Source organism: Adiantum capillus-veneris, chromosome 19, assembly GCF_014529385.1.
Source record: "Adiantum capillus-veneris isolate H3 chromosome 19, ASM1452938v2, whole genome shotgun sequence".
Taxonomy (NCBI): domain Eukaryota; kingdom Viridiplantae; phylum Streptophyta; class Polypodiopsida; order Polypodiales; family Pteridaceae; genus Adiantum; species Adiantum capillus-veneris.
Window position 1 is genome coordinate 33446802 of NC_140949.1, and position 21712 is coordinate 33468513.

Below are 21712 nucleotides of genomic sequence, written 5' to 3' on the forward strand. Positions count from 1 at the left end.
GCAAGAGCTCGCCCAAGAGAGAGAGGGGGCTGATTTTTTCAAGGCATTATCACACATACAAACACACAAGCTCATGTGTGAAGAAAGAACACTCTATCTCCTCCCAAGCTTTAATGGAGAGCTCATCACCTACTCCAAGCTTGTGAGATAGAAGCCTACATCAACACTCTCTTGGCATGTGGATGCAAATCCAACCAAGAGCCAAGCTTCAATGCATGCTCATCTTCTCTACCAAGCTAATTACTAAGCTAAGCTATGCTAATATGAGTGATTATGTGAGGAGATGTACATCTTTCTCGTAAGATACTCCTTCTTCCTCTCAATCTACTCTCATACCCTGCTAGCTCTCACCATCTTCGAAGGTGTGTGAGGTCTTGGGTCTGAGAACGGGGATAATTCAAGTTGTGTTTGATTAAGTGTTTTGCTTAGTGCATGAAGCTTCCATCTTCATTGCACTAGCTAGTCTCGAAGGAACACAAGGAATTGTATTGTACAATGTCTCTCTTAATGGGAGAAACCATAATACAAAGCCTTTTGGAGGGGGGACCGGCTCCATGCAAATCCGGTCCTCAACTGTTGTCAATAGCTTAATTTCTCTCTCTTTTGAAAGTATTGTTGATGCTATCTAACTAGGTGTTATGCTTTTTGTTGCTCTCTCCACCCAAGCACTCTTGTAATTCTCATTAGGAATCTATTCTAATGAAATGCCCACTATGTTCATGCTAATTTCCGCTACACATAAGTTATTAGGCCATTAAATGTTACAGTCATCATAAATGTGACGGTACCACCTATCAAACTAAACTCGGGATAAATCTAATCTCGGGATCTCGAGATTAGTTTTTAGCAGTGATGGGTCAAGTTGGGCTCACATTGATTTTCATGGCTAATCAAGCAACCCAAAATCTATATGCATGATATGGAGCATGAGTCTACGAACCCCTTTTTGGAGAAGAAGCTAGTGATTATTTCTCCTCTTCTTCCAACTATGAAGTCCTCAAGTGATGATGGGTTGCACCGGGGGTCTTCGCGACCCTTTCAAAGTCTTGAAGCTGGTTAACCATTCTACTTCTCAAAGAGGTACTCTTGATCCATTCTCATACGTGTCACATGTTTGTTTCTACTTCAACAAAGACACGTACAACCTAATGATTGAAGCATTGCAAGGAGATCTATGTGTAACATTGAAACATCTCAAAAGTTGTACCCATTTAGTGGATTTAAAGAAATGGAGAAGAATAAAGGATAATTTAAAGCTTGCAAGGAAAGAAGGTAATGTTCTTTGCCTTTGTCTTAAGATAGCGCCCAATCTACGGATTGCATGCATTGAGGACTGGGAAAGTATTGTCCAATGAGCCCATCTTGATGAGACTCAAGGTAGACATCGTGATGTTAATGACACGATAGAGGAGGTGAAGTCAAAATAGTATGTTGGTATTCAAAACCATGGCATTTCCCTTACTTACATTAGGGACTTTGCCAATGCATGCGAGTGCAAACACATAAGGAACCAAACCGCTCCACAATCACGACGCCAAAGGATGGACCTCAATAGGGAGCCTCCCATTATACTCACTACAACAAGGACCAATGTGGAAGAGTAGCTTAAGTGTATAATGATTGAGTACAAGGCAAGGTTGCTCCGAGTAGGTTCAACAAAGACTTATGGCTCTTTGAAACCATTGTTGACTATAAATGCCATAGGGGAGGTGAACCTAGAAGAAAAGGAGGCAAGAAGAGATTGCATACATCCAAGAAGTATGGTTGTAGCTTCAAAGTTCAAGTAGAGTATAAGCAAGACATAGAAATGTTCAAATACTTCTTCATCCTCACCATACGGGTCATAAACCGGGAACCAGAAATGACCTGTACCATCTCCCTGTCAACCCTTCAATATTGGAAAGTTGTATACATGATCTATTTGATGTGGGAAGTGTTGGGTTCAAGCCCTTGTTGGTCAGCCCGTGGGAAAAGCCTCTTATAATGCAGTAGAGACTCAAGTTTGCATGGCTTTTTGTAGCTTTATATACTTTGTAAGGCTTATATACAATGATTAATAACAATAGCAGTCCATGCAATTTTGTTCAAGCTGAGTCGCTCTCTCTCTCTCTCTCTCTCTCTCTCTCTCTCTCTCTCTCTCTCTCTCTCTCTCTCTCTCTCTCTCTCTCTCTCTCTCTCTCTCTCTCTCTCTCTATTTCTTTGCAGCTGCATCCATCTCCAAGCTCGCCATGGCTCCTCTCAGACGTCACCCTCCATAGCCCTCTTTCCAACAACTGGTATCAGAGCTGTTGGTTCCGTTCTAGGGAGACTTGCTGTGAGAAGGAGATCGTGAAGAAGATAAAAACTCGTGGATGGTTAGCCAATGAACTTGGTCAACTTCTCAACAGGTAGCCCAGGGCCGGCGCTTTTCTTACGACAGGCAAGACAGAGCCTTGTGGGAATTTTGGCAGCATAGGCTTGGCGCTCGCAGGAAGACAGGCCGCTTCTCGCGCAGACATGCCGCTTCTCGAAACGTGAGGAACTTGGTGGTGTTGCTAAGCGTTGCAGGCAAGGATCTTTAGGCACTTAAGCGGCATACCTACAGGCGTTGCAAGCAAAATTTGCCATCGACACTAAAACACCTGCTCTTTCCGCCTTCTCAGCCCGCTGCACATCCTCCAGCCTCTGTCGTCTGCGTTGTCGGCGTCTGCAATCAAACAGAGACCACGAGTCTATTCATGCTCGGCCTCATCTGTGTGTAGCCTGCCAAAATCAGTGGTTGCTTTTTATAGGTGAGTTGCCTTGCAATGCAATCATGCCAACAGAATCCAAGAAAAGATATCCTCTACTTTAGGTTTGTGTGACTCACGTGTATCGGGGTTTTCCGAAAGGTATGACCAAAATATTTTGGAAGAATCAATTGATACAGTCTTGATGGTCGAGGCTATGGTGGAGCACTATTTCAATAGGTTGCCTATACTTGCCGGTGGCTGGCCAGTACAATCAAGTTGTGGCTCGGATGAAGTGGATTCAAAATGTGTAGATGGACCGTGCATCGAAGCTATTTGGACAATAGATGCCAGTTTCTGCTTGAGTTTGTTGAAGCAGTATTCAAGAGTAATGTTCTCTAGTACCAGATTGTCTTTATGTTATCACAAATTTGTCAAATTTTGTCTCTGGTCAAAACCATCACATTTTTCAATCAAAGCGTTATTTTAGCTTATAAATTTTCAACTATTGCCATGATAAGTTGTACGGGTTATAGACACTGACGCAAAGATAAGTGGTAAGACCTCCCAATTTTTATCAGTTCTCAGCCCATTTTTGTTGCACTCTCATGAGGTTATTGGGTACACCATAAAACCAAGGTTTGGCAATGAACCAAAAACTCCATTTTTGGGTAGCTACATATTTGGCCTACACCCTATCTGTTCAAGGGGGGGGGGGGGGGGGTACTGATCTAGCACCAGGTTATGGATACACTAGAAATCCTTGGTTGTGAGAAAACCTAAAACTCACGGTTGACGAGTACACCAAAAACTTGAGGTATTTTTGAGAGGGTCTGTCTAGTTCGGGCTTGAGGGGGGGATTGTTGGGTTCAAGCCCTTGTCGGTCAGCCCGTGGGAAAAGCCTCTTATAGGCATGCAGTATAGACTCAAGTTTGCATGGCTTTTTGTAGCTTTATATACTTTGTAAGTCTTATATACAATGATTAATAACAATAGCATTGCGTGCAATTTTGTTCAAGATGAGTTGCTCTCTCTCTCTCTCTCTCTCTCTCTCTCTCTCTCTCTCTCTCTCTCTCTCTCTCTCTCTCTCTCTCTCTCTCTCTTTCTTTGCAGCTGCATCCATCTCCAAGCTCGCCATGGCTCCTCTCAGACGTCACCCTCCATAGCCCTCTTTCCAACAGGAAGCTCTCAACATGTAGCTCAAATGTCTATGTCCAAAGAAAAACTCCATATGCAAAAAGCATCTCTCCTTGAGTAACTGGAATCATTTACCATAACCATAATCGAAAACCATAACCATAACTGAAAACCAAAAATGCAAACCATAACCGGAGTCAAAAACACTTACCATAACTATAACCGGTAACCGTAACCATAAACGCAAACCTTAACCGGATATGTAACTCAAAACCATACCAGAAACGTAAACCATAACCGGAATCACTTACCATAACCATAATCGAAAACCATAACCATAACCGGAAACCAAAAATGCAAACTATAACCGGAGTCGACACTTACCATAACCATAACCATAATCGAATATGTAACTCAAAACCATACCGAAAATGTAAACCATAACCAGGATCACTTACCATAACCATACTCGAAAACCATAACCATAACCAGAAACCATAAATGCAAACCGAAGTCGAAAACACTTACCATAACTATAACCGGCAACCATAACCATAAACACAAACCATAATCGGATATGTAACTCAAAATCATACCGAAAATGAATGTAAACCATAATTGGAATCACTTACCATAACCATAATCGAAAACCATAACCATAACCGAAAACCAAAAACGCAAGCCATAATTGGAGTCGAAAACATTTACCATAACCATAACCGACAACCATAACCATAAATGCAAACCATAACCAGATATGTAACTCAAAACCATACCAAAAACGTAAACCATAACCGGAATCACTTACCATAACCATAACCATAACAGACAACCATAATCATAAACGCAAACCATGACTAGATACGTAATTTGAAACCATACCGAAAACGTAAACCATAACCGGAATCACTTACCACAACCATAATCATAACCAAAAATCATAAACGCAAACCATAACCGGAGTCGAAAACACTTACCATAACTATAACCGGCAACTATAACCATAACCGGATATGTAACTCAAAACCATACCGAAAACGTAAACCATAAACTCCACATCTTCATGTTGAAACCATTTTCTAGAAAGCTACCATAAATACAAGTAGTCAAAAGCTTCCATAAACACTTGCATATAACCCTTAACAAAACAAACAACATAATAGATTACCCACGAACATGGCGGACGACCGATTAAGCCACCCTCAATAAGCATGGGCATACATTTCATCACATACCATCCAATCATGAGCATTTGTGGCTGTTGTGGAGTCTATACCAAGAAACAAAACAAATTACATTTGAATGCCATAAGATACATTGAGATTTTGTAGATCACTCATCTCAATAGTTTCACATCCTATCGACTTTATCGAATCCAATAGCTCTGACTGTACAACTTGATCCGTACAATATTTTCCAAAATGTTCACAGGCTCTAAAATAAGGAAAACAAGAAGCTTATGCAATGAGACTAAAATTATTTAGCATACATAACCTCTGCAAGTATACCTTTGTAGAACATCCCGATACTCGCGAGCTGAGCGTAGAATGGACAGAGAATCAAACATTAAAAAGCATGACCTTTTTCAATGAAGTCCATCTAGACGTAGATGATGCGGGTTGTACAAAACGATAAACGTCCGATGGGGATGTGAACATAGGTAGGGTGTCATAAATTTCAATAACATACCATACATAAGAAAAATATGGTGAATACTATTACCCATCAACAATTGGAAAGAAGGTGAAACTATGGCTTCCAAGATCTGGCGAACCAAAGAAGTTCTTCATGGAATTTTTCCAACCTTCTTCTCCTACAGAAAAGACAACAATAAGCTATCTACAAACCACACTTGCTCGAGAGTGTGTGTGGGTAATGTATGCTCTATCCAACTGTATACACCAAATATATGTATATATGTGATAACAAATGTAGAAAAGAATGAAAACTAAAATTCATACATAGCAAATAGGTTTATAGCCATTGTCGATGCCTCAACATCAAGCTCATTCTATTGGAACGATCGAAGCATGTCAACCCCAAGGTTAAAACAACGTACAGACTCTAAGTGGAAAACGAATCCTCCACTACAATAGTAAAAATATCATAGAATAAGAAAAAAATATAACTTGAAAGTTACGAAACTAGCCTATCGTTAAAAAACATGATAGCTTACCTGACAGTCCCTTTTGGACTTAGTGGTATGGGGCTTTTACAATCAATCACGCCCTAGCGAATCTCAATTGCAACATGGGTTTCATCTTTGGATTGTTGAGACTTCTTATCATCAAATATTGGTTGCCAACGATGTTGTGTGGTTGATTTATTCATTTGATATAAACTCAAAAATACCTGGCAAATCTCCTATGTGAATCCATCCATTGCCTCAGGGTCATGCTTTCTTTTGGTTTTTAGCTTTTGCGAAGGAGCAGGTGGAACCTCCACTTGACTTGTGCTTGCATCCTGGTGGTGAGTACAATCAAAGAAGTTATTTAAAAATAGTATATGCATTGTTTTAAGAGACAATGTATGTGAGCAATATACCGGTGTGGTTTCTGTTTTTGATGTAGAATTTCTCTTCTCGCTTCCTTTAGGTAAATCCAATGTTTGTATGCGCTTCTATTGAACATTGTAATTCATGAGAATTTAGAACACATATATAATAATGCAGCACGTAAAACATATTGAAACTTATGCTTTATCATAGCCATCCGAAACTCGTTCTATGACCAACTTCTCTTGTGTTGGGATGCATGAGTCCCATGATGCTAGCTCAGTTTTGACAAATTCATCTATCCATGACTCCTTTGCTATTTTTCCTTTCTTCTTATGAGCACAAAGCGCCCATCCCCGATCTCCCTGTTCTCTCTTGCTTTTCTCGTATGCCTTTCTGGCATTCTTAAGCTTTTGCTCAACATTGAAAAATCGAGACTTGCTTTGAATGCGTGACCTGGAAGAAGTGGGTTTGTGAATTTTTGCGTTTCCCTTTGGCCAACCTATTGGAAGCGGTGGCACGACCACATTTTCACATTGATGCTTTCTTTCAAGGTGGCGTTTCATATCCACTCTCTTCTCAAAACGCTGACGTTTGCTTATACATGCTTCAGAAGCTAAACAATACTGCCACCACCTCCCGTATTCATCTTGGTTACATTTGAAATAGTTATTTTCCTTAACAATAAACAAACTCTGGATAATTAGCAGAAAGTGTCTCTCTCTCTCTCTACACACACACCCTCTCTCTCACACACGCAAGTGCTTTCTTCCTTTTCCTCTCTATCTCTCTCTCCAACACTCATACACACATCTTCGCTCTCTCTCTCTCTCTCTCTCTCTCTCTCACAGACACACACACACACACACATACCCTAACCTCCCCCCCCCTCTCTCTCTCTCTCTCTTACACACGCGCACACACACTTGTGAAGGATCGATATGTGAGAAGGTGAGTCGTGCTCCTCCATTTCTTGCACTGGATTCAATCCCGAGTTACTACTTTGCCGGAATCCATACTCGGGATCCTCTTTCACTGTGCTTGCATCGCGGTTTGAGCGCCTACTATACGCCATGGGAGTGTAAGTGAGTCATGTTCCTCCATTTCTTCCACCAGATTCAATGGAGAGTTGCTGCTTTGCCGGAAGCCATCCATAGTATTCTCTTTCAGCGTGCTTGCATAACGGTTTGAGCGCCTAGTAAGTACCATGGGATCTCCCTTTTTTTACTTGAGAAGACTCTCTCTCTCTCTCTCTCTCTCTCTCTCTCTCTCTCTCTCAACTTGAGGCTCTTTCTCTCTGTGCTTACGTTCCCGCTTTGGATAAACGAAGACCCTCTCCAAATTTTTGAATTAGGTGTAATCTTATCAGAACTAAAATCGAGAAAAAAACTAAACTCGGGATCTCGAGTTTAGTTTTTAAAAATCGACGGGCCGAATTGTGTGCGCCCCTCTTTTTGAAACGAGTGTCGTTGATCCCATGCTTATGACACCGTGGCACTTAAAAGGGAGGGCCGGTGGCCCTCGTTACTAAATGACACCTCCTTTTGGGAGTGGGATCAATGGCTCACGATCACCGGTTGATTGTGATCGTTGGATTGCCTATGAAATGCAAAAGATTCTCACTTTTTCGGATCCGGGATTTGAACCCACTACCCTCTCCCCCACGGGATTGACTCTAACCACTAGGCTAACGCGCGCTCGTTGAAAGGTGTGTGTGTGGTAAGTTTATAGATCATAGCGTCACGAAAAAGTTTACACCTAGTTCACACCGAGTTCACATTGAGTTCACACCAAATTTGGTGTGGTGTGCAAACTCTCCCCAATTCACACCGTATTCGCGTTGAGTTCACACCGAGTTCACACCAAATTTGGTCTGGTGCACATACCTCCGAGATCACTCTTAGCTCACACCTAGTTCAAATGATGATCGGACGACCCGAATTGCACCCGCCTTGCGACGTCTACTGTGGGCCATTGATCCCACCTCCCTAGGCCCCCTCGTCACTATATGGCACGGATCTGGATCAGAGGGGATCTAGGGCCCAAATTTGGGGGCACGAGACGGCTTTAATCTCAGCCGTCGGATCATGCAGTGAATTAAGGGTGGGTGAATTGGGGGTGAACTAATGGTTAACTAGGGGCGGGTAAGCCAGGGGTGGGTGAACTGGGGTGAACTAAGGGTGAACTAGGGGCGCCTAAACTACGGTATGATCATTTGCCATGTCAACATACACAGCGACGCGCGCTAGCATGGTGGTAAGACATTCGTGTGGCAATCGAAATGTCCCAAGTTCGACCCACACCCCGCGAGGCAGGTGAACTAGGAGTGAACTCGAGGCGCCATTTTTGTCCCGAGTTCACCCCTAGTTCACCGTGTGATCCGACGGTCGAGATCAAAGCCGTCTTGCGCCCCCAAATTTGGGCTCTAAATCCCCCTCTGGCCAGAGCCGTACCATATAGTGAAGAGGCTCCCCAGGGAGGTGTCATTTAGTGACGAGGGCCTGCGGCCTCACTTTTCAGGTGTCAATTTGTCTTCTCCTACCAAAACGAATGAGATACCCATCGACGCGTCGCCTCCCCTTTAAGTGCCACGGGGTCCCAAAGCATGGGATCAATGGTCCCGATTGAAAGGCGAGATGGCGATCGATCTGGATCGTTGATCGATTAAAATCTAAACTCGGGATTCCGAGTTTAGATTTCAAAAAACTAATCTCGGGAGGTCAGCCTAATCTCGGGATGCCTCGCTTTTCCAGCTAGGTTTTGGACCCTCGTCATCAACTTGGGGGACACACGCCTTGACCAACATGCTCGCGTGTGCCTCGACATAAAAACTAAACTCGAGATCTTGACATAAAAACTAAACTCGGGATCCCGAGTTCAGTTTCTGTGGACCCCATCATAAAAACTAAACTCGAGATCCCGAGTTTAATTTTTACCTGTCGACGGTCGAGATTTGCGCGCGCCTTTGATTTTGCACAAGAGCCATTGATCCCATGCTTTGGGACCCGTGGCACTTAAAGGTGAGGCACGCGTCAGCCCTCTTTGTGGGAATTGTGGCGCCTTCTTGCAGCAGAGTCAAAAGTGAAAAGGGCAGACGGCGACTGTCATGATGGGTTTCTCGCCGTTCCATCCTGTTTCGAGGGACACTCACACGTACAAAGCAGGAAATGGGGCTTTGGTGGCGGCTGGCTGTTGTGGCTGTGGCCGCCGTGGGAAGCTTTATAGCTGTGGATCCATGGGAGCGAAGCCCCATTGCAGGCTATCCCAACTTCACAGCCGCTCCTGTACCGGTGCGCCCCTTTCATCTCAGCCGCAACTTCCCCCGGGACCACCTCAATAAGCTACAGGACTCCCAGATTCTCTTCTATAATCAGCTCCACGGCCCTGAAAGTCTCACCTTCGATGCCCTTGGCCGTGGCCCCTACACCGGCATTTCAGATGGCCGCATTCTCCGCTGGGATGGTCCGGAACTTGGATGGATTCAGTTTGCTACTATTTACTCAAATGGGTAAGCTCCCCTTCTTCTATTCCGCTTCCCAAGCCCCCCTCCCCAATTTTCCATTTCCTGACAATATTTTGTAAAAGAGATTTTTGCTCCCTGCACCTGGGTCTTCCTATTGAGATTAAGGCTTATACTAATAATAATACAGATGACCGAGGGCATACTTGAGGTGGGAATCTCTCTTTTAAAAAAAACGCTCCAAGCTATTGTCCCAGTTTTTGTCGGTGTTGGTTAAGCAGTGACAGTACTGAGCTTATTACTTAATAGCCTTTGGCATTCTTGCTTCTGGGTACGCTGTCTAATGCTTGAGAGAGATGAGAACCCAAAAGCAACAAGTGTGCAGCACTTGTTGGCTTCACGCTGGCTGCTGGCATTACTTCTGGCATCTTCTTAATGTCAGAGAGTGAGGGCCATGGTGGCTGCCTTTACATTTGAACTTACATGACAGACATCAGTATGCAGACCTTTGTATTAATGTAGTATCGTGTGTCTGTGTGTTCGTTGGGAGTGGGGGGGCATGCACATTGGTGCCCTGTTACACATCACTTTTGGTACTGGAATATTTTAGTGGAAAGAAATAATATTGTAGTCAATACTATGCATGATGGAGCCGTTAGGTATATTGTCATGTGCATGACTGCAATGAGCTATGTTGTCATGTGGATGATGAGCCTATAAGCTGCACTTCCTTAAAAGGCTTTTTGTTTTTTTGGTGGGATCCCTTGTTTTTGCAGCTGATTGTGCAGCCATCAGATGAGGTCCATGTCAGCCTACAAGTCTTAGTCAGATAAGCCTCGGATGTGGCCCTGCAGTAGCCAAGATTAGATCCCTTGACGAGATCTCAACTCACAGCCTATTAGCAAGTCTCAAGAGGTGCCTTGCGATAGGAGTGGCTTGATGCAATTAGACACAAACGGATACAAGTCTTAGAGAGAGCGGACAATCAGTGCAATTCTTCTACGAGCTGGTCTTCCTCCAAGGAGTCATTGTCATTGTGTGAGCGTTGAGGAATGGTCTTTTGAAATTTGTACACATCTAGGAACGTAGTGAGGGGGCGCTGGGGAGCGTTGGTTGAGACATCATGGCGATGTGATCTGCTTCCTCTCTTTCCTCCTAAGATAATTTTCTACCCCCCCCCCCCCCCCCCCCCCCCGGTTCACTTCGCTGTCAAGGAACATTTACTAGGAAAGAATCAAAGAACCAAGTAAGCTTCTCCTCTGTAAATTGCATTCAGAGAGCGGGATATTATTTTAAATTTTTTCTCTTGTAGTGTCTTTCAATTTTGTCCTTGAAAAACTCTCCTCCAAAACTCTACAACTCGGGGAGTGGGAGAGGCTATCAATTGGGTAGTTGCGTGTCTTGAATTTCTGGAGAAAAGCAAGCACTTCACATGCAAGGTCGTGGTTGCTTGCAGGTTTGTTTGAGAGATACTTTAGTGACGCCCTAGAGAGATGTGCATCTTGGTACCTTCCCTTGGCTTTTGTGGTGGACAACAAATGGGTCTCTTCTGCCTCTCATAATATTGTCGTCCCATAGATCTGCATTCTTATTGGGAGTACAACATCCAGGCATGGTAGGGTGGATGCGGATGATTTTGGAGGCACAACCCAGGACTTTCATAGTCCCTTGGCTTCTATGAGGTGCTACAGGTGTTAGGAGATTTCTTAAAATGGATACTTTATATCAATCAGGCACGTAGCACTGGACATTGGGGTTTCACTAAATTGCCCGAGGAGGTGAAAGCTTTTGGCAACTTTTTGTAGGTTTCTTACGGCCAGAGAACTTCATTGCCACTTCCTGATTAGAATGTCTTATCGCTTAATGTATCTTGTGGTGTGTTTGGGATTTCTCCCCTTGACTCCATTTCTATGTAATGCTAAGCGTTACAAGCCCCATGTTTTGCTTTGAAAAAGGTGGTTTCTGGCGGCTCCCCCGTTCTGGGGCAGCGTCCGTGGACGTAGGCGTGCCCCTGTAAGACCGAGCGTCCCATACCACCCAGCCTCACCTCCTCGAGGTAACCTCGCACACTCCTAGCCTCATGAGATAACCACTGGCACTCTACCAGTGGGGGTTGATAACTGCAAATGATGCCTTGGCCTCCCTTTTATAATAATGGCCAGCCACATTGGCCCGTTTCACACTACGTCCGCATGGAGCCTGGACGCCCATCCCGATGGCGTCTAGGCTAGATCCCCTCTTGTAACGGACTTGGACACTCCAAGTCAAGAATCAACCGCGACAGCACCAAATAACCACTTCAAACAATTCACAGATCACAATAGATTTGCACTGGCCCGGCGGAGTTCCGTGCCTAGAGATATTGGCCCCAAAGACTGGCACCCCTTTCGGTATCTCTTTTTATATTAATCAGTTTAAAGTACAAGGGAGTGACTCGGGGTTCACTCTCAGACTCTGCTTCGAGATGCTCTGAGAAGTGAGGCCCTCACCACTAACTTAAAGGTTACAAGGGAGGCCCAAAAGCAGAGCCCCAAAAGCTTCAAATCAAAAGCAACTGCCCTCTCTCTCTCACAGAGAGTCAAAACTTGAAAGCAAAAGCATTCTCTCTCTTTCTCATTGTATAGAGAAAAAGCAAGATTTGTGTCGCTCATCATTAAAAAAAAGTCTTTTTTTTTTCAACCTCGGCGATTTCCGAAATTTAGGGTTTTTGGCAGAAATTAGGGTTTGCAGGAATTTTAGGGTTTCTGGCAAAAATTAGGGTTTTTGTTGTCTGCCATGTCATCACTTTGCGACATACCCCCCTCTTGAAAGCATTGTAATCGACCGCGATTACGCCTGCAAAACCGACAAAAGCCATAAACCATCTTAGCAGACACTGATTGTTAGTACCTACGTACTAGGAACACACATCTAGCACATGTACAAAATCGACAGTCACATCACACGACATCACAGGACATCACCAGACATCACAGTACATCACATGACATTCAACATTCATTCGGATCTTAGAGCATGATTTATCGGCAATGTAGCTAGCAATCACATCTAGGTCCAATCGGGACCTGATCGATGTCCGATTGACTAACCCCTATTGCAACCATGTCTATTCGAGATCAATCAGACCAAAATGCTGCAGTCTTTTCGGCTATCAGTTCCTGCACTCAAAAGAAGTCGAGAACAAATCAGTATCATTATAAGGAATTCCATTTCATAAAGTCATCCAACAGAATACTGTCAGCTCTCATTATCCCTGAAGCTCAAAGAGACATCAGTGACTTTAGTATCAAAATCAAGGCATCTGTTGACAAAGAAGCGGAGTAACTCCCCTCTTGTGCATCCCACTACACCAGATCTTCGGCCAAGCTGAATTTCTGGGTTCCGTTTGGAGTAGACTATGCTAAACCAAAACATCGAGGTAAGGTTTCACAATCCGAGGAGTATCTGCTAGGTCCTCCTCCTCCATCCACTTCGCATCAAATGCAGGAAAGTTCTTGAACTTAACCAAGAACCGCCTTCGGACTTTACCTTTCTTCGTATCGTTATGTGCCAAAATCTGTTCAGGAACAAGGGTCTCCTCGTTTTCTTCCACTGCGGGTTGCTCATCAAGCTCCCCATCATCAGGCACATCACCCTTAACAGGGTTCAAGAGACTCACATGCAATGCATTGTGAATCCTCCAAGTATCTGGCAGTTTCAATCGAAAGGAGACATCATTTATCTTTTCAGTGATCTGGAAAGGTCCGTAGTATCGCATACTAAGCTTTGGAAAAAGCCTCTCTTTTCCCTTTTTCTTTCTTAGGCGTGCCTTCTCAAAACGGAAGAGCACCCAATCATCCTCCTTCAGTTTCAAGTCGCGACGATGGCGATCCGCTGCCTTTTTCTGTCGTTCTTGAGACTTCTGCAAAGTCTTGCGAACCTTGGCAAAAGGCGTATCCAAATCTCGCGAATATTCATCCGCTTCAAATATCTAATCTTTCGTGCTCAGGAAGGATGGAACCTTTGTAGCACTTTCAACAATCTCACATGGCGTCTTCCCCATCGAAGAGTGTATCGTGTTATTGTAGGCAAATTCCACCAAAGGTAAGTTCTTTTCCCATTGAGTCTTCTAATCCGAGATACAAGACTTCAATAAAACTAAACTCACTGAATTGGCAATCTCAAATTGCTCGTCAGTCTGCAAGTGGAACGATGACGAGAACTGCAACCGCGTGTCAATGTTCTCCCAAATTGCCTTCCAAAAGAAACTCATAAATCTGGGGTCTCTGTCTGAGACAATCGTCTCAGACGTGCCATGTAATCGGAAAATCATCGTGATCATTCTGTGTTCTCGGGAGATCAAAAATGAAATCCATTTCAATACTTTTCAAGGGGCGGGTGGGTATGGGTAAAGGCTTTAACAGTCCCTGTGCCTTATACCTGTCAAAATTGACCTTATGGCATACTAAGCAACTGCGCACAAACTCTTCCACATCCTTTTTGAGTCTCGGCCCAAAGAAGTATCTCTCTACCCCCTTCATGGTGGTAGCAATGCCGCGGTGACTCGTAAAAGGTGGACAGTGGCATTTAGTCATAACCTTTTCCCTCAACGGTTGTGTAACGCACAACATAGTCTTTTTCATGAAGTAGCCTTCCCGAAGGGAGTATCCAGCTACTGTCTCCCCATCCCGTATCCGCGTGAAAATATCTGCAAAATCTGTATCTGTGGCATACTGATCGACCATATCCTCGAAGCTCCTATGATGTATTGCGGAAATAGCCAAATCCAACGGCTTCCGAGACAAAGCATCTGCCACCACATTCTTCTGTCCCTACTCATGGACAATCTAGAAGTGAAACTGTGACAAGATGTTCGCCCACCGCATCTGCTTTTCCGAAAGCTGCTTCTGTGACAAGAAGTAGCGCAAACTCTGATGGGTTGGAAAGACAGTAAAATCCGCTCCGAGTAGGTAGTGCCACCACTGAGTAAGAGCATGCATAACCACCAAAAGCTCTTTCTCATAAATCTGTGCTGTCATCTCCGGCCTAGAGAACAATCGGCTCTCATAAACAATGACATGGCCTTCTTGCATCAAGACCGCACCCAGACTAGGACCACAAGCATCACAATATACTTCAAATGACTTTTGCAAGTCCGGCAAAGTCAAAACTGGTCCCGTAGTCAATATCTCTTTCAATGTTTGAAAGGCAGTCACTTCTGTGGATCCCCACGAGAAAGGGACTTCTTTCTGTATCAAGATATGCAAAGGGGAAGCAACCTCTGCAAACTTTCGAAGTACGAACAAAGTCCCAAGAAGCTTTCAACTTCATGGACATTCTTCAAATCGGGCCAATCACAGATAGTGTCTATCTTGGCCGGATCCATTTGCACTCCTGTTGCTGAGACAAAGTGTCCCCAAAAAAATGTATCTCAGAAGTATATGATCTTTGTGGTCTGCTTCATTCTTGGAGAAAACAATGATATCATCAAAGAAAGTGCCAACAAATAGCCTGTGCTCTCGAAAAATCCTGTCCATCATCCGGTTAAATGTCACATGAGCATTGGTTAAACCAAAAGGCATCACCAAAAAACTCAAATAACCCAAAAGTCGTCCGAAAAGTTAATGACTCAAAGCAATGGCACAGTGCGAAGCTACCGCTATGTCATTGGGACAGGATTCACACGCAGGCAATACATGTGTCGACAAGGTGTTGAATACACTAGGGTTGACAATGAGCATGTATGTGTCGTACATGTGTCGACAGGTGTTGAATACATCAGTGTTGACTGTAAGCATGTATGACATAGATGCAAACGAGGACGTTTGAGATTTCAAGAGGGGGGTATGTCACCAGCGTGTGACTACTATCTATCCTTTTTGTTCTTGGCCTGGACTCCCTCTGAACAGTTCCACACTAGCTTTGCAATGCAGGGCAGTTAGATTTCCCGAGGGGTGTTTCCAAAAAGTGAAAGTAAATAAAAAATAAGAAAGAAATCAACAAAAAGGATAGATAGTAGTCACACGCTGGTGACATACCTCCCTCTTGAAATCTCAAACGTCCTCGTTTGCATCTATGTCATTGACTAGCCAAAGTGGAATCCTTTGCTACAGAGGCTACATTTGAGTTCTGGGTGTGGTTGCAGTGTACAAAGGGGGTGAGATGACCTAGAAAGATACAATGGCAGCATCTCCTAAAATTTAGGGAACTGCTATTTTGGGACCCGAAACAGTGAATTACAGCCTGCTGTGTATTTTTGCAGGTTTAGGGTTTTGGCCCTAAACGGACCCTAATACCCCCAGGAGGTTCGGGGACGCGAGGGGACCGCTGTACAAGTGATCTGGGCATTTTCGGGGCTGAAAACAGAGAATTCAGCGTGTTGCAGATTCTCGCCAAGTTTTGCAAAGTGCCCGTATGCGTCGGGAAAGTCATTCAATGCGTGGGAATACTGATTGTGAAGGGTCCTAGTACAGTTATGCTGCCGAAATCTGGCCGAACAGTTGAAATTCAGCCAAGCTTGTGCGGGGCAGCTTGTAGGGAACCAGAACGTTTATTTCCTCTTTTAAACAATAAAAAAATACCGAAAGGGGCGTCTAAGTTAGGGGCCAATCTGGTGTCGGTCTTCTCATACAGGTGCATTCTAGCAGCCTGTATCCCTTTCCCCTTTGTTGTGTCTTGAAAGTACAGGTAAAGTGGGCGACAAATTAAATGGGTGAAAGCAAATAAGGTTGAAGTCTAAGGTCTACCGCCCTTTTTGAAAGTACATGCCGGTTTCATGGTTCCATCGCCGGGATTAAATCACTTTTTCCCATAGAAGTGAGCCTTGGTCAGGTTGGGCTTGAAGACATAGGGGATCATAGAGCAGACACAGGGAATTGCAATTATGGCTGACAGGCAAGATGATGTGACTGAAGAGGTTTCCTCTTCACAGGGTCAACAGACACATGAAGTGGGTGAGTCTTCAAGACCACCAGAGACGGATGATGATATATTCAGGACCCAGTTGGCTACTGCTGTGGCTATGTTCACACAAGTAATGCAGAATCCGAGGTTTTTAGCCTTTCTGCAACCTTCTCTTCCGTCTTAGCAAGTTGGGTCACTGGATCATATTCAAAAGCCTGTTAAGGCTCGAGCACAGTTGATTCATACTGCAGAGTCAATGGAAACACATGTACACTTGACGGAGAACATGCAGTCTCCACAACCTGTGCCTAAGGTGCAAGAACAAGTGGCTGAGATGCCAGTCTTTCAAGCTGTACCAGTTCAGCCAGCCACTTTTCAGTAGCCTATAGCTAGTTCTAATGGGCAGGGTAGCAACCTACAGGCTATGCAACAAGTCTTCCCACCACCTTCAATACACCCTGGCTATTTTGGAGGTGGATCGGTATTCCAGAGCATGGCTGGTCATGCACCTTGAAATCAGTTTTACACGTCAGGAATAGTGTTCGGGGGTGCTCAAACAATGATGCCTAACCCCATGTATGGTGTCACGGGCATGCTACCAGGGTTTCAAAGCACTCTCGGCCAATTTGGGATGCCACAGGCAAATTTTGGTATGGCTGGAATATTAAATCAACAGCCAAATATGGCATTTCCAGGTCAACTTAATAGCGGTCAAGGAACACAGATGAACCCTAACAGTGTTCCCATGTTTCAGTCACTACCATATGACAACTTAACGCCACTGGAGAGGTCAACTCCGTACAAAGAAGGTGGCAAAGGTGTGACATTCACGACCTTTACAGGGTTTGATGATAGGAAGAAGGCTCTCTCATTCCTCCAGCATTTTGACAAGGCCTATGCAGGGGGAAACTTTACAGAGGCTTCAAAGGTCCTCAAGGCAGCCACTTTCTTGACAGGGAATGCGGGACAATGGTGGACAACTTTATTGCTTCATGGGCAAGCTCCGTCCACATGGATTTACTTCAAGCAGATTTTTGCAGCAGCATGGTTATCTGATGACTTTGAAGCAGATGTCATGACAAAATGGCACCAGCTTAATGCTGCCACTTGCAAGAATCTCGATGACTACAATCGGAAGTTTTGGAAAGCACTACTTCCGGTAACTTCCTATAGGTTTGTGCCATTGACAGAACAGATTGAAAAATACTGTTGTGGCCTACCCAAAGGATTGAGAAAGTATTGCATGAAGACCAAAGTCACTACTTTGTCGCAGCTCATCGAGGTAGCAAACACTGGCAATGGTTTGCTCAAGGGAGAAGATTGTGAATTCAATACTGGCATCAAGGAAGGATCAGCCAAGAAAAATTCAGCGAAGAAGCACGTTCCCAATGAGGTTCCTAAAGGGACTCAGGAGCCAGCCAACGCAGGGAAAGGCAAAGCTACGGCTGAATCAGAAAAGGGACCAACAAAGAAATGGAAAAGACGTTTTCCTCGCAAGTCGGAAGAGCAAAAGAAGGTCCTGAGGTCAGAGAACAAATGCTTTATGTCACGAGGACGTGGCAGTTATTAACCATGTCACAAAGATGTGGCAACTGCTAACCTTGGTTGTTGGTTTCTTTCCAATGGGGTTTATTTTATTTGTTTTGAGACCCTCTTTTTGAAGTAGCAAACGATCGGACATTGTATGGCCAATGTGAACGGTAGTTTCACCCGCAGACGGGAAGTGGTCGGCACTGGAATTCGTATGGTAAGAGGATGTCTAGGCTCAGAGCAAGATCATATAGGTTCCCCCGTCGCACTTAGTAAGTTGGTGGATACTAGGAAGTGAACTCAATAAAGGCATAAAGTCAAGGTGGGACTACCAACAAAAAGTATCCGACAGTCGGGCCACATTGCACTTTTGGATGCGGTCCCAATGAGGATAGATGGTCAGTAGACCAGTGGGAGCCCAACGGAAGCATCTCCTAAAATTTAGGAAACTGCTATTTTGGGCCGTGAAATGTGTTCGCGTCATTACCTCCGGTATGACTAGGGGAACATTTTACAACTCTTCCGCGAAGTCAACTGGGCAACCGGTCAGGATATTTTTAAACGGCGAACCCGAAACGGGAAAATGCTTGTAAATGTGCCAAGTGTCGATTTTTCTTGGACTTTCCTCATGCAGAAGAAAGGGCGCTGAATTTAGAGAAGGGAGAGGCCTCATTATGCAATCTGTCTCACAGGTTAAGAGCTATGGAGTGCTTCCTTTCCCTCTTATGTACAGTGCGGTGCCAGGAGTGATGCCTTGCACGCTACGCACTGCCCTCTCTCTCCCCTACGAGCAGTATGTTATCCCCCACTAGTGGTCTTTTCATTTGACCAATGTACAATTATGTGGGTTCATGCGCGATTGCCGAGGCAAGAACCTCTTGCACAGGTACTGGATTAGCTAGCGGCTAATCCCCCGCAGGTACAGGTGAATTCGGAGAGGTTTCACGCCAGAAATCTCGGCCGATTCAAAGGGCAAGTAGCCCTACAGGTGCGGGAGCTCGAGGTCTTGCTACTGATGCGACCGGCACGCGAAACGGAGCCCAAAACAGGGAATTACAGCCTGCTGTGTATTTTTGCAGGTTTAGGGTTTTGGCCCTAAACGGACCCTAATACCTCCAGGAGGTTCGGGGACGCAAGGGGACCGCTGTACAATTGAACTGACGCATTTTCGGGGAGAAAACAGAGAATTCAGCGTGCTGCAGATTCTCGCCAGGTTTTGCAAAGTGTCCGTATGCGTCGGGAAAGTCACCTATTGCGTGGGGATACTGAGTGTGAAGCGTCCTAGTACAGTTATGCTGCTGAAATCGGGCCAGAACAGGTGTTTCTTAGCCTAGATTGTGCGGGGCAGCTTGTGGGAGATCACAGGTTTTATTCCCTTTGATAAAGAATAAAGAAATACAGAAAGGGGTGCCAATTTTGGGGCCTACAGGTTGTCGGTGTCTGCTCGGAGCATTCTAGCTTCCGAGCCGTGTGTGTGATTAAGTGTTAATTCCCGTTACAAGTTACCTTTGCAAAGTACTCTGTGTGTGTCTAAAGTAAAGAATTTCGGGTGAAAGCTAACACCTACCGCCCTACGGGCCGGTTTCATGGTTCGGTTGCCGGGACATCAATCACTTTTTCCTTAAAGAGTGAGCCTGGATTGTTTTGGGATAAAGACACAGAGCGCAGGAACGCGGGGATTACACTATGGCCGACAAGGGGAAGGGAATTATGGAAGAGGGTTCCTCTTCAAAGGACAGGCAGGAGATTCCTATGGTTTTTGAGATTGGCGAGAGCTCACGGCCACGTCAGTCTGTACCTCCTGTCAACGTGATTGTCCCTCCAATAGTACAGGGCTTTATGACTGGGCAACTTGAGGATGATGCGTTCAAGACTCAGTTAGTTGCCACGGTGAATGTCTTTTCGCAGCTGGTGCAGAATCCAAGGTTTATGGAATTCTTGCAAGCGCCACCAGTGCAACAGCGAAATAGGCAACCTACGCCGCGTACGGAGCTTGTTGATGCTCAAGCCCAGGTACTTCATGTGGCGCAGGTGGAAAGGGAGCACTCGCATGTTGCGGAGTCGGGGGCTCCAAAGCAGTTTCCTCTCGTGCTTGAACAGGTGGCTAGAACGCCTATTCCACAGGTTATGCCAGTTCAGCCCGCCACCTTTCAGAGCCAGCATGCTGTCTTGAATGGACAGGGAGCTGGATACCAGGCTATGCACTCAGTTTTTCCACCACCCACGGTACATCCTGGGTATTTCGGGGGTGGCTCAGTGTTCCAAAGTATGGCTGGTTATGCGTCTGGAAGTCAGCCGTACATGCCAGGAACAGTGTTCGGGGGTATGCAAGGCATCATGCCAAACCCCATGTATGGTAGTATCGGCATGCAGCAAGGTTTCCACTGCAACGAGGGCCAGTTTGGGGTGCCACCGGGTCATTTTGGCATGGCTGGTTTTTCTGGACAGCAGCCAGATATCGCACCTCTGACGCAAAATGTGAATGGCCAAGGCGTGCCGATCATTCCTACTACAATGCCCATGTTGCAGACCATTCCGTATGACAACTTGGGGGCACTAGAGAAGCTGAAGGCTTACAAAGAAGGTGGTGCAGCGGTAAAGTTCAGTACCTTTAGTGGTTTCGAGGATAAGTCAAAGGCCCTCACTTTCCTCCAGTAGTTTGATACAGCTTATGCGGGGGGAAGCTGCCACTTTCTTAAAGGACAATGCGCTTACATGGTGGACGACATTGTTAATGCAAGGACAGGCACCCGCCACTTGGGTTTACTTCAAGCAAATGTTTGCATCTGCTTGGCTATCAAATGAATTTGAAGCCGACGTCCTGACAGATTGGCACCAGCTTACTTCAGCTTCGTGCAAGAGCTTGCTGGAGTATAATAGGAGGTTTTGTAAAGCGTTACTCTCAGTGACCTCCTACAGATTTGTGCCATTGACAGAGCAGATAGAGAAGTACTGTTGTGGGCTGCCTAAAGGGCTTCGCGATTACTGTACAAAGAATAGGGTGGCTACCCTTACTCAGCTTATGGAAGTTGCGAACACTTGTCTTGCCTTGTTGAAAGGAGAGGACAGTGGATTTTCGAGCACTGACAAAGGAGGGCAGCAAAAGAAAAATTCAGCAAAGAAGCCCTTTGTGAAAACGGCTCCTGATGCGTCATAGGGGTCAGAAAAGGCCACCAAAGACAAGTATTCAGCCGGGACTTCTGGAGCGCAGCGCCGCAGGCAAAGAAACAGAAAGGAAGCCTTTTGTGCGCAAGTCGCTCGAGGAAAAGAAGGTCCTAATGGATGAGAACAAATGCTTTATATGCGAGCAGCCTGGTCACTTTTCGATCAATTGTCCACAAAGGAAAAGGCCAGCTGACTCAGAGGATAAAGAAGACCAGAAAGGCAAGAAGCCAAAACCCACGGCAGGTTTAGTGCCAGACATGGTGGGTGACAGGCCCAACACAGATGCTAGTGAGTTATGCAGGGCATGGGGTAAAGTTAGGGATCAGACGGCACTCA

The 21712-nt window shown here is 45.1% G+C and overlaps 1 protein-coding gene and 1 pseudogene across 1 annotated transcript in view; one reads left to right on the top strand and one right to left on the bottom strand.

Annotated features, from left to right (window-relative positions):
* Positions 1–2612: 2612 nt before the first annotated feature.
* Positions 2613–7548, bottom strand: LOC147433802 (uncharacterized; annotated as a pseudogene).
* Positions 7549–9454: 1906 nt separating this feature from the next.
* LOC147433803 (protein STRICTOSIDINE SYNTHASE-LIKE 10-like) overlaps positions 9455–21712 on the top strand; it is a 44152-nt gene continuing 31894 nt past the window's right edge. Inside the window, exon 1 of the mRNA XM_086490410.1 lies at positions 9455–9847. Coding sequence (XP_086346536.1) covers positions 9507–9847 — 341 coding nt within the window. The 5' untranslated portion in view covers positions 9455–9506. The remainder of the gene's footprint in view (positions 9848–21712) is intronic.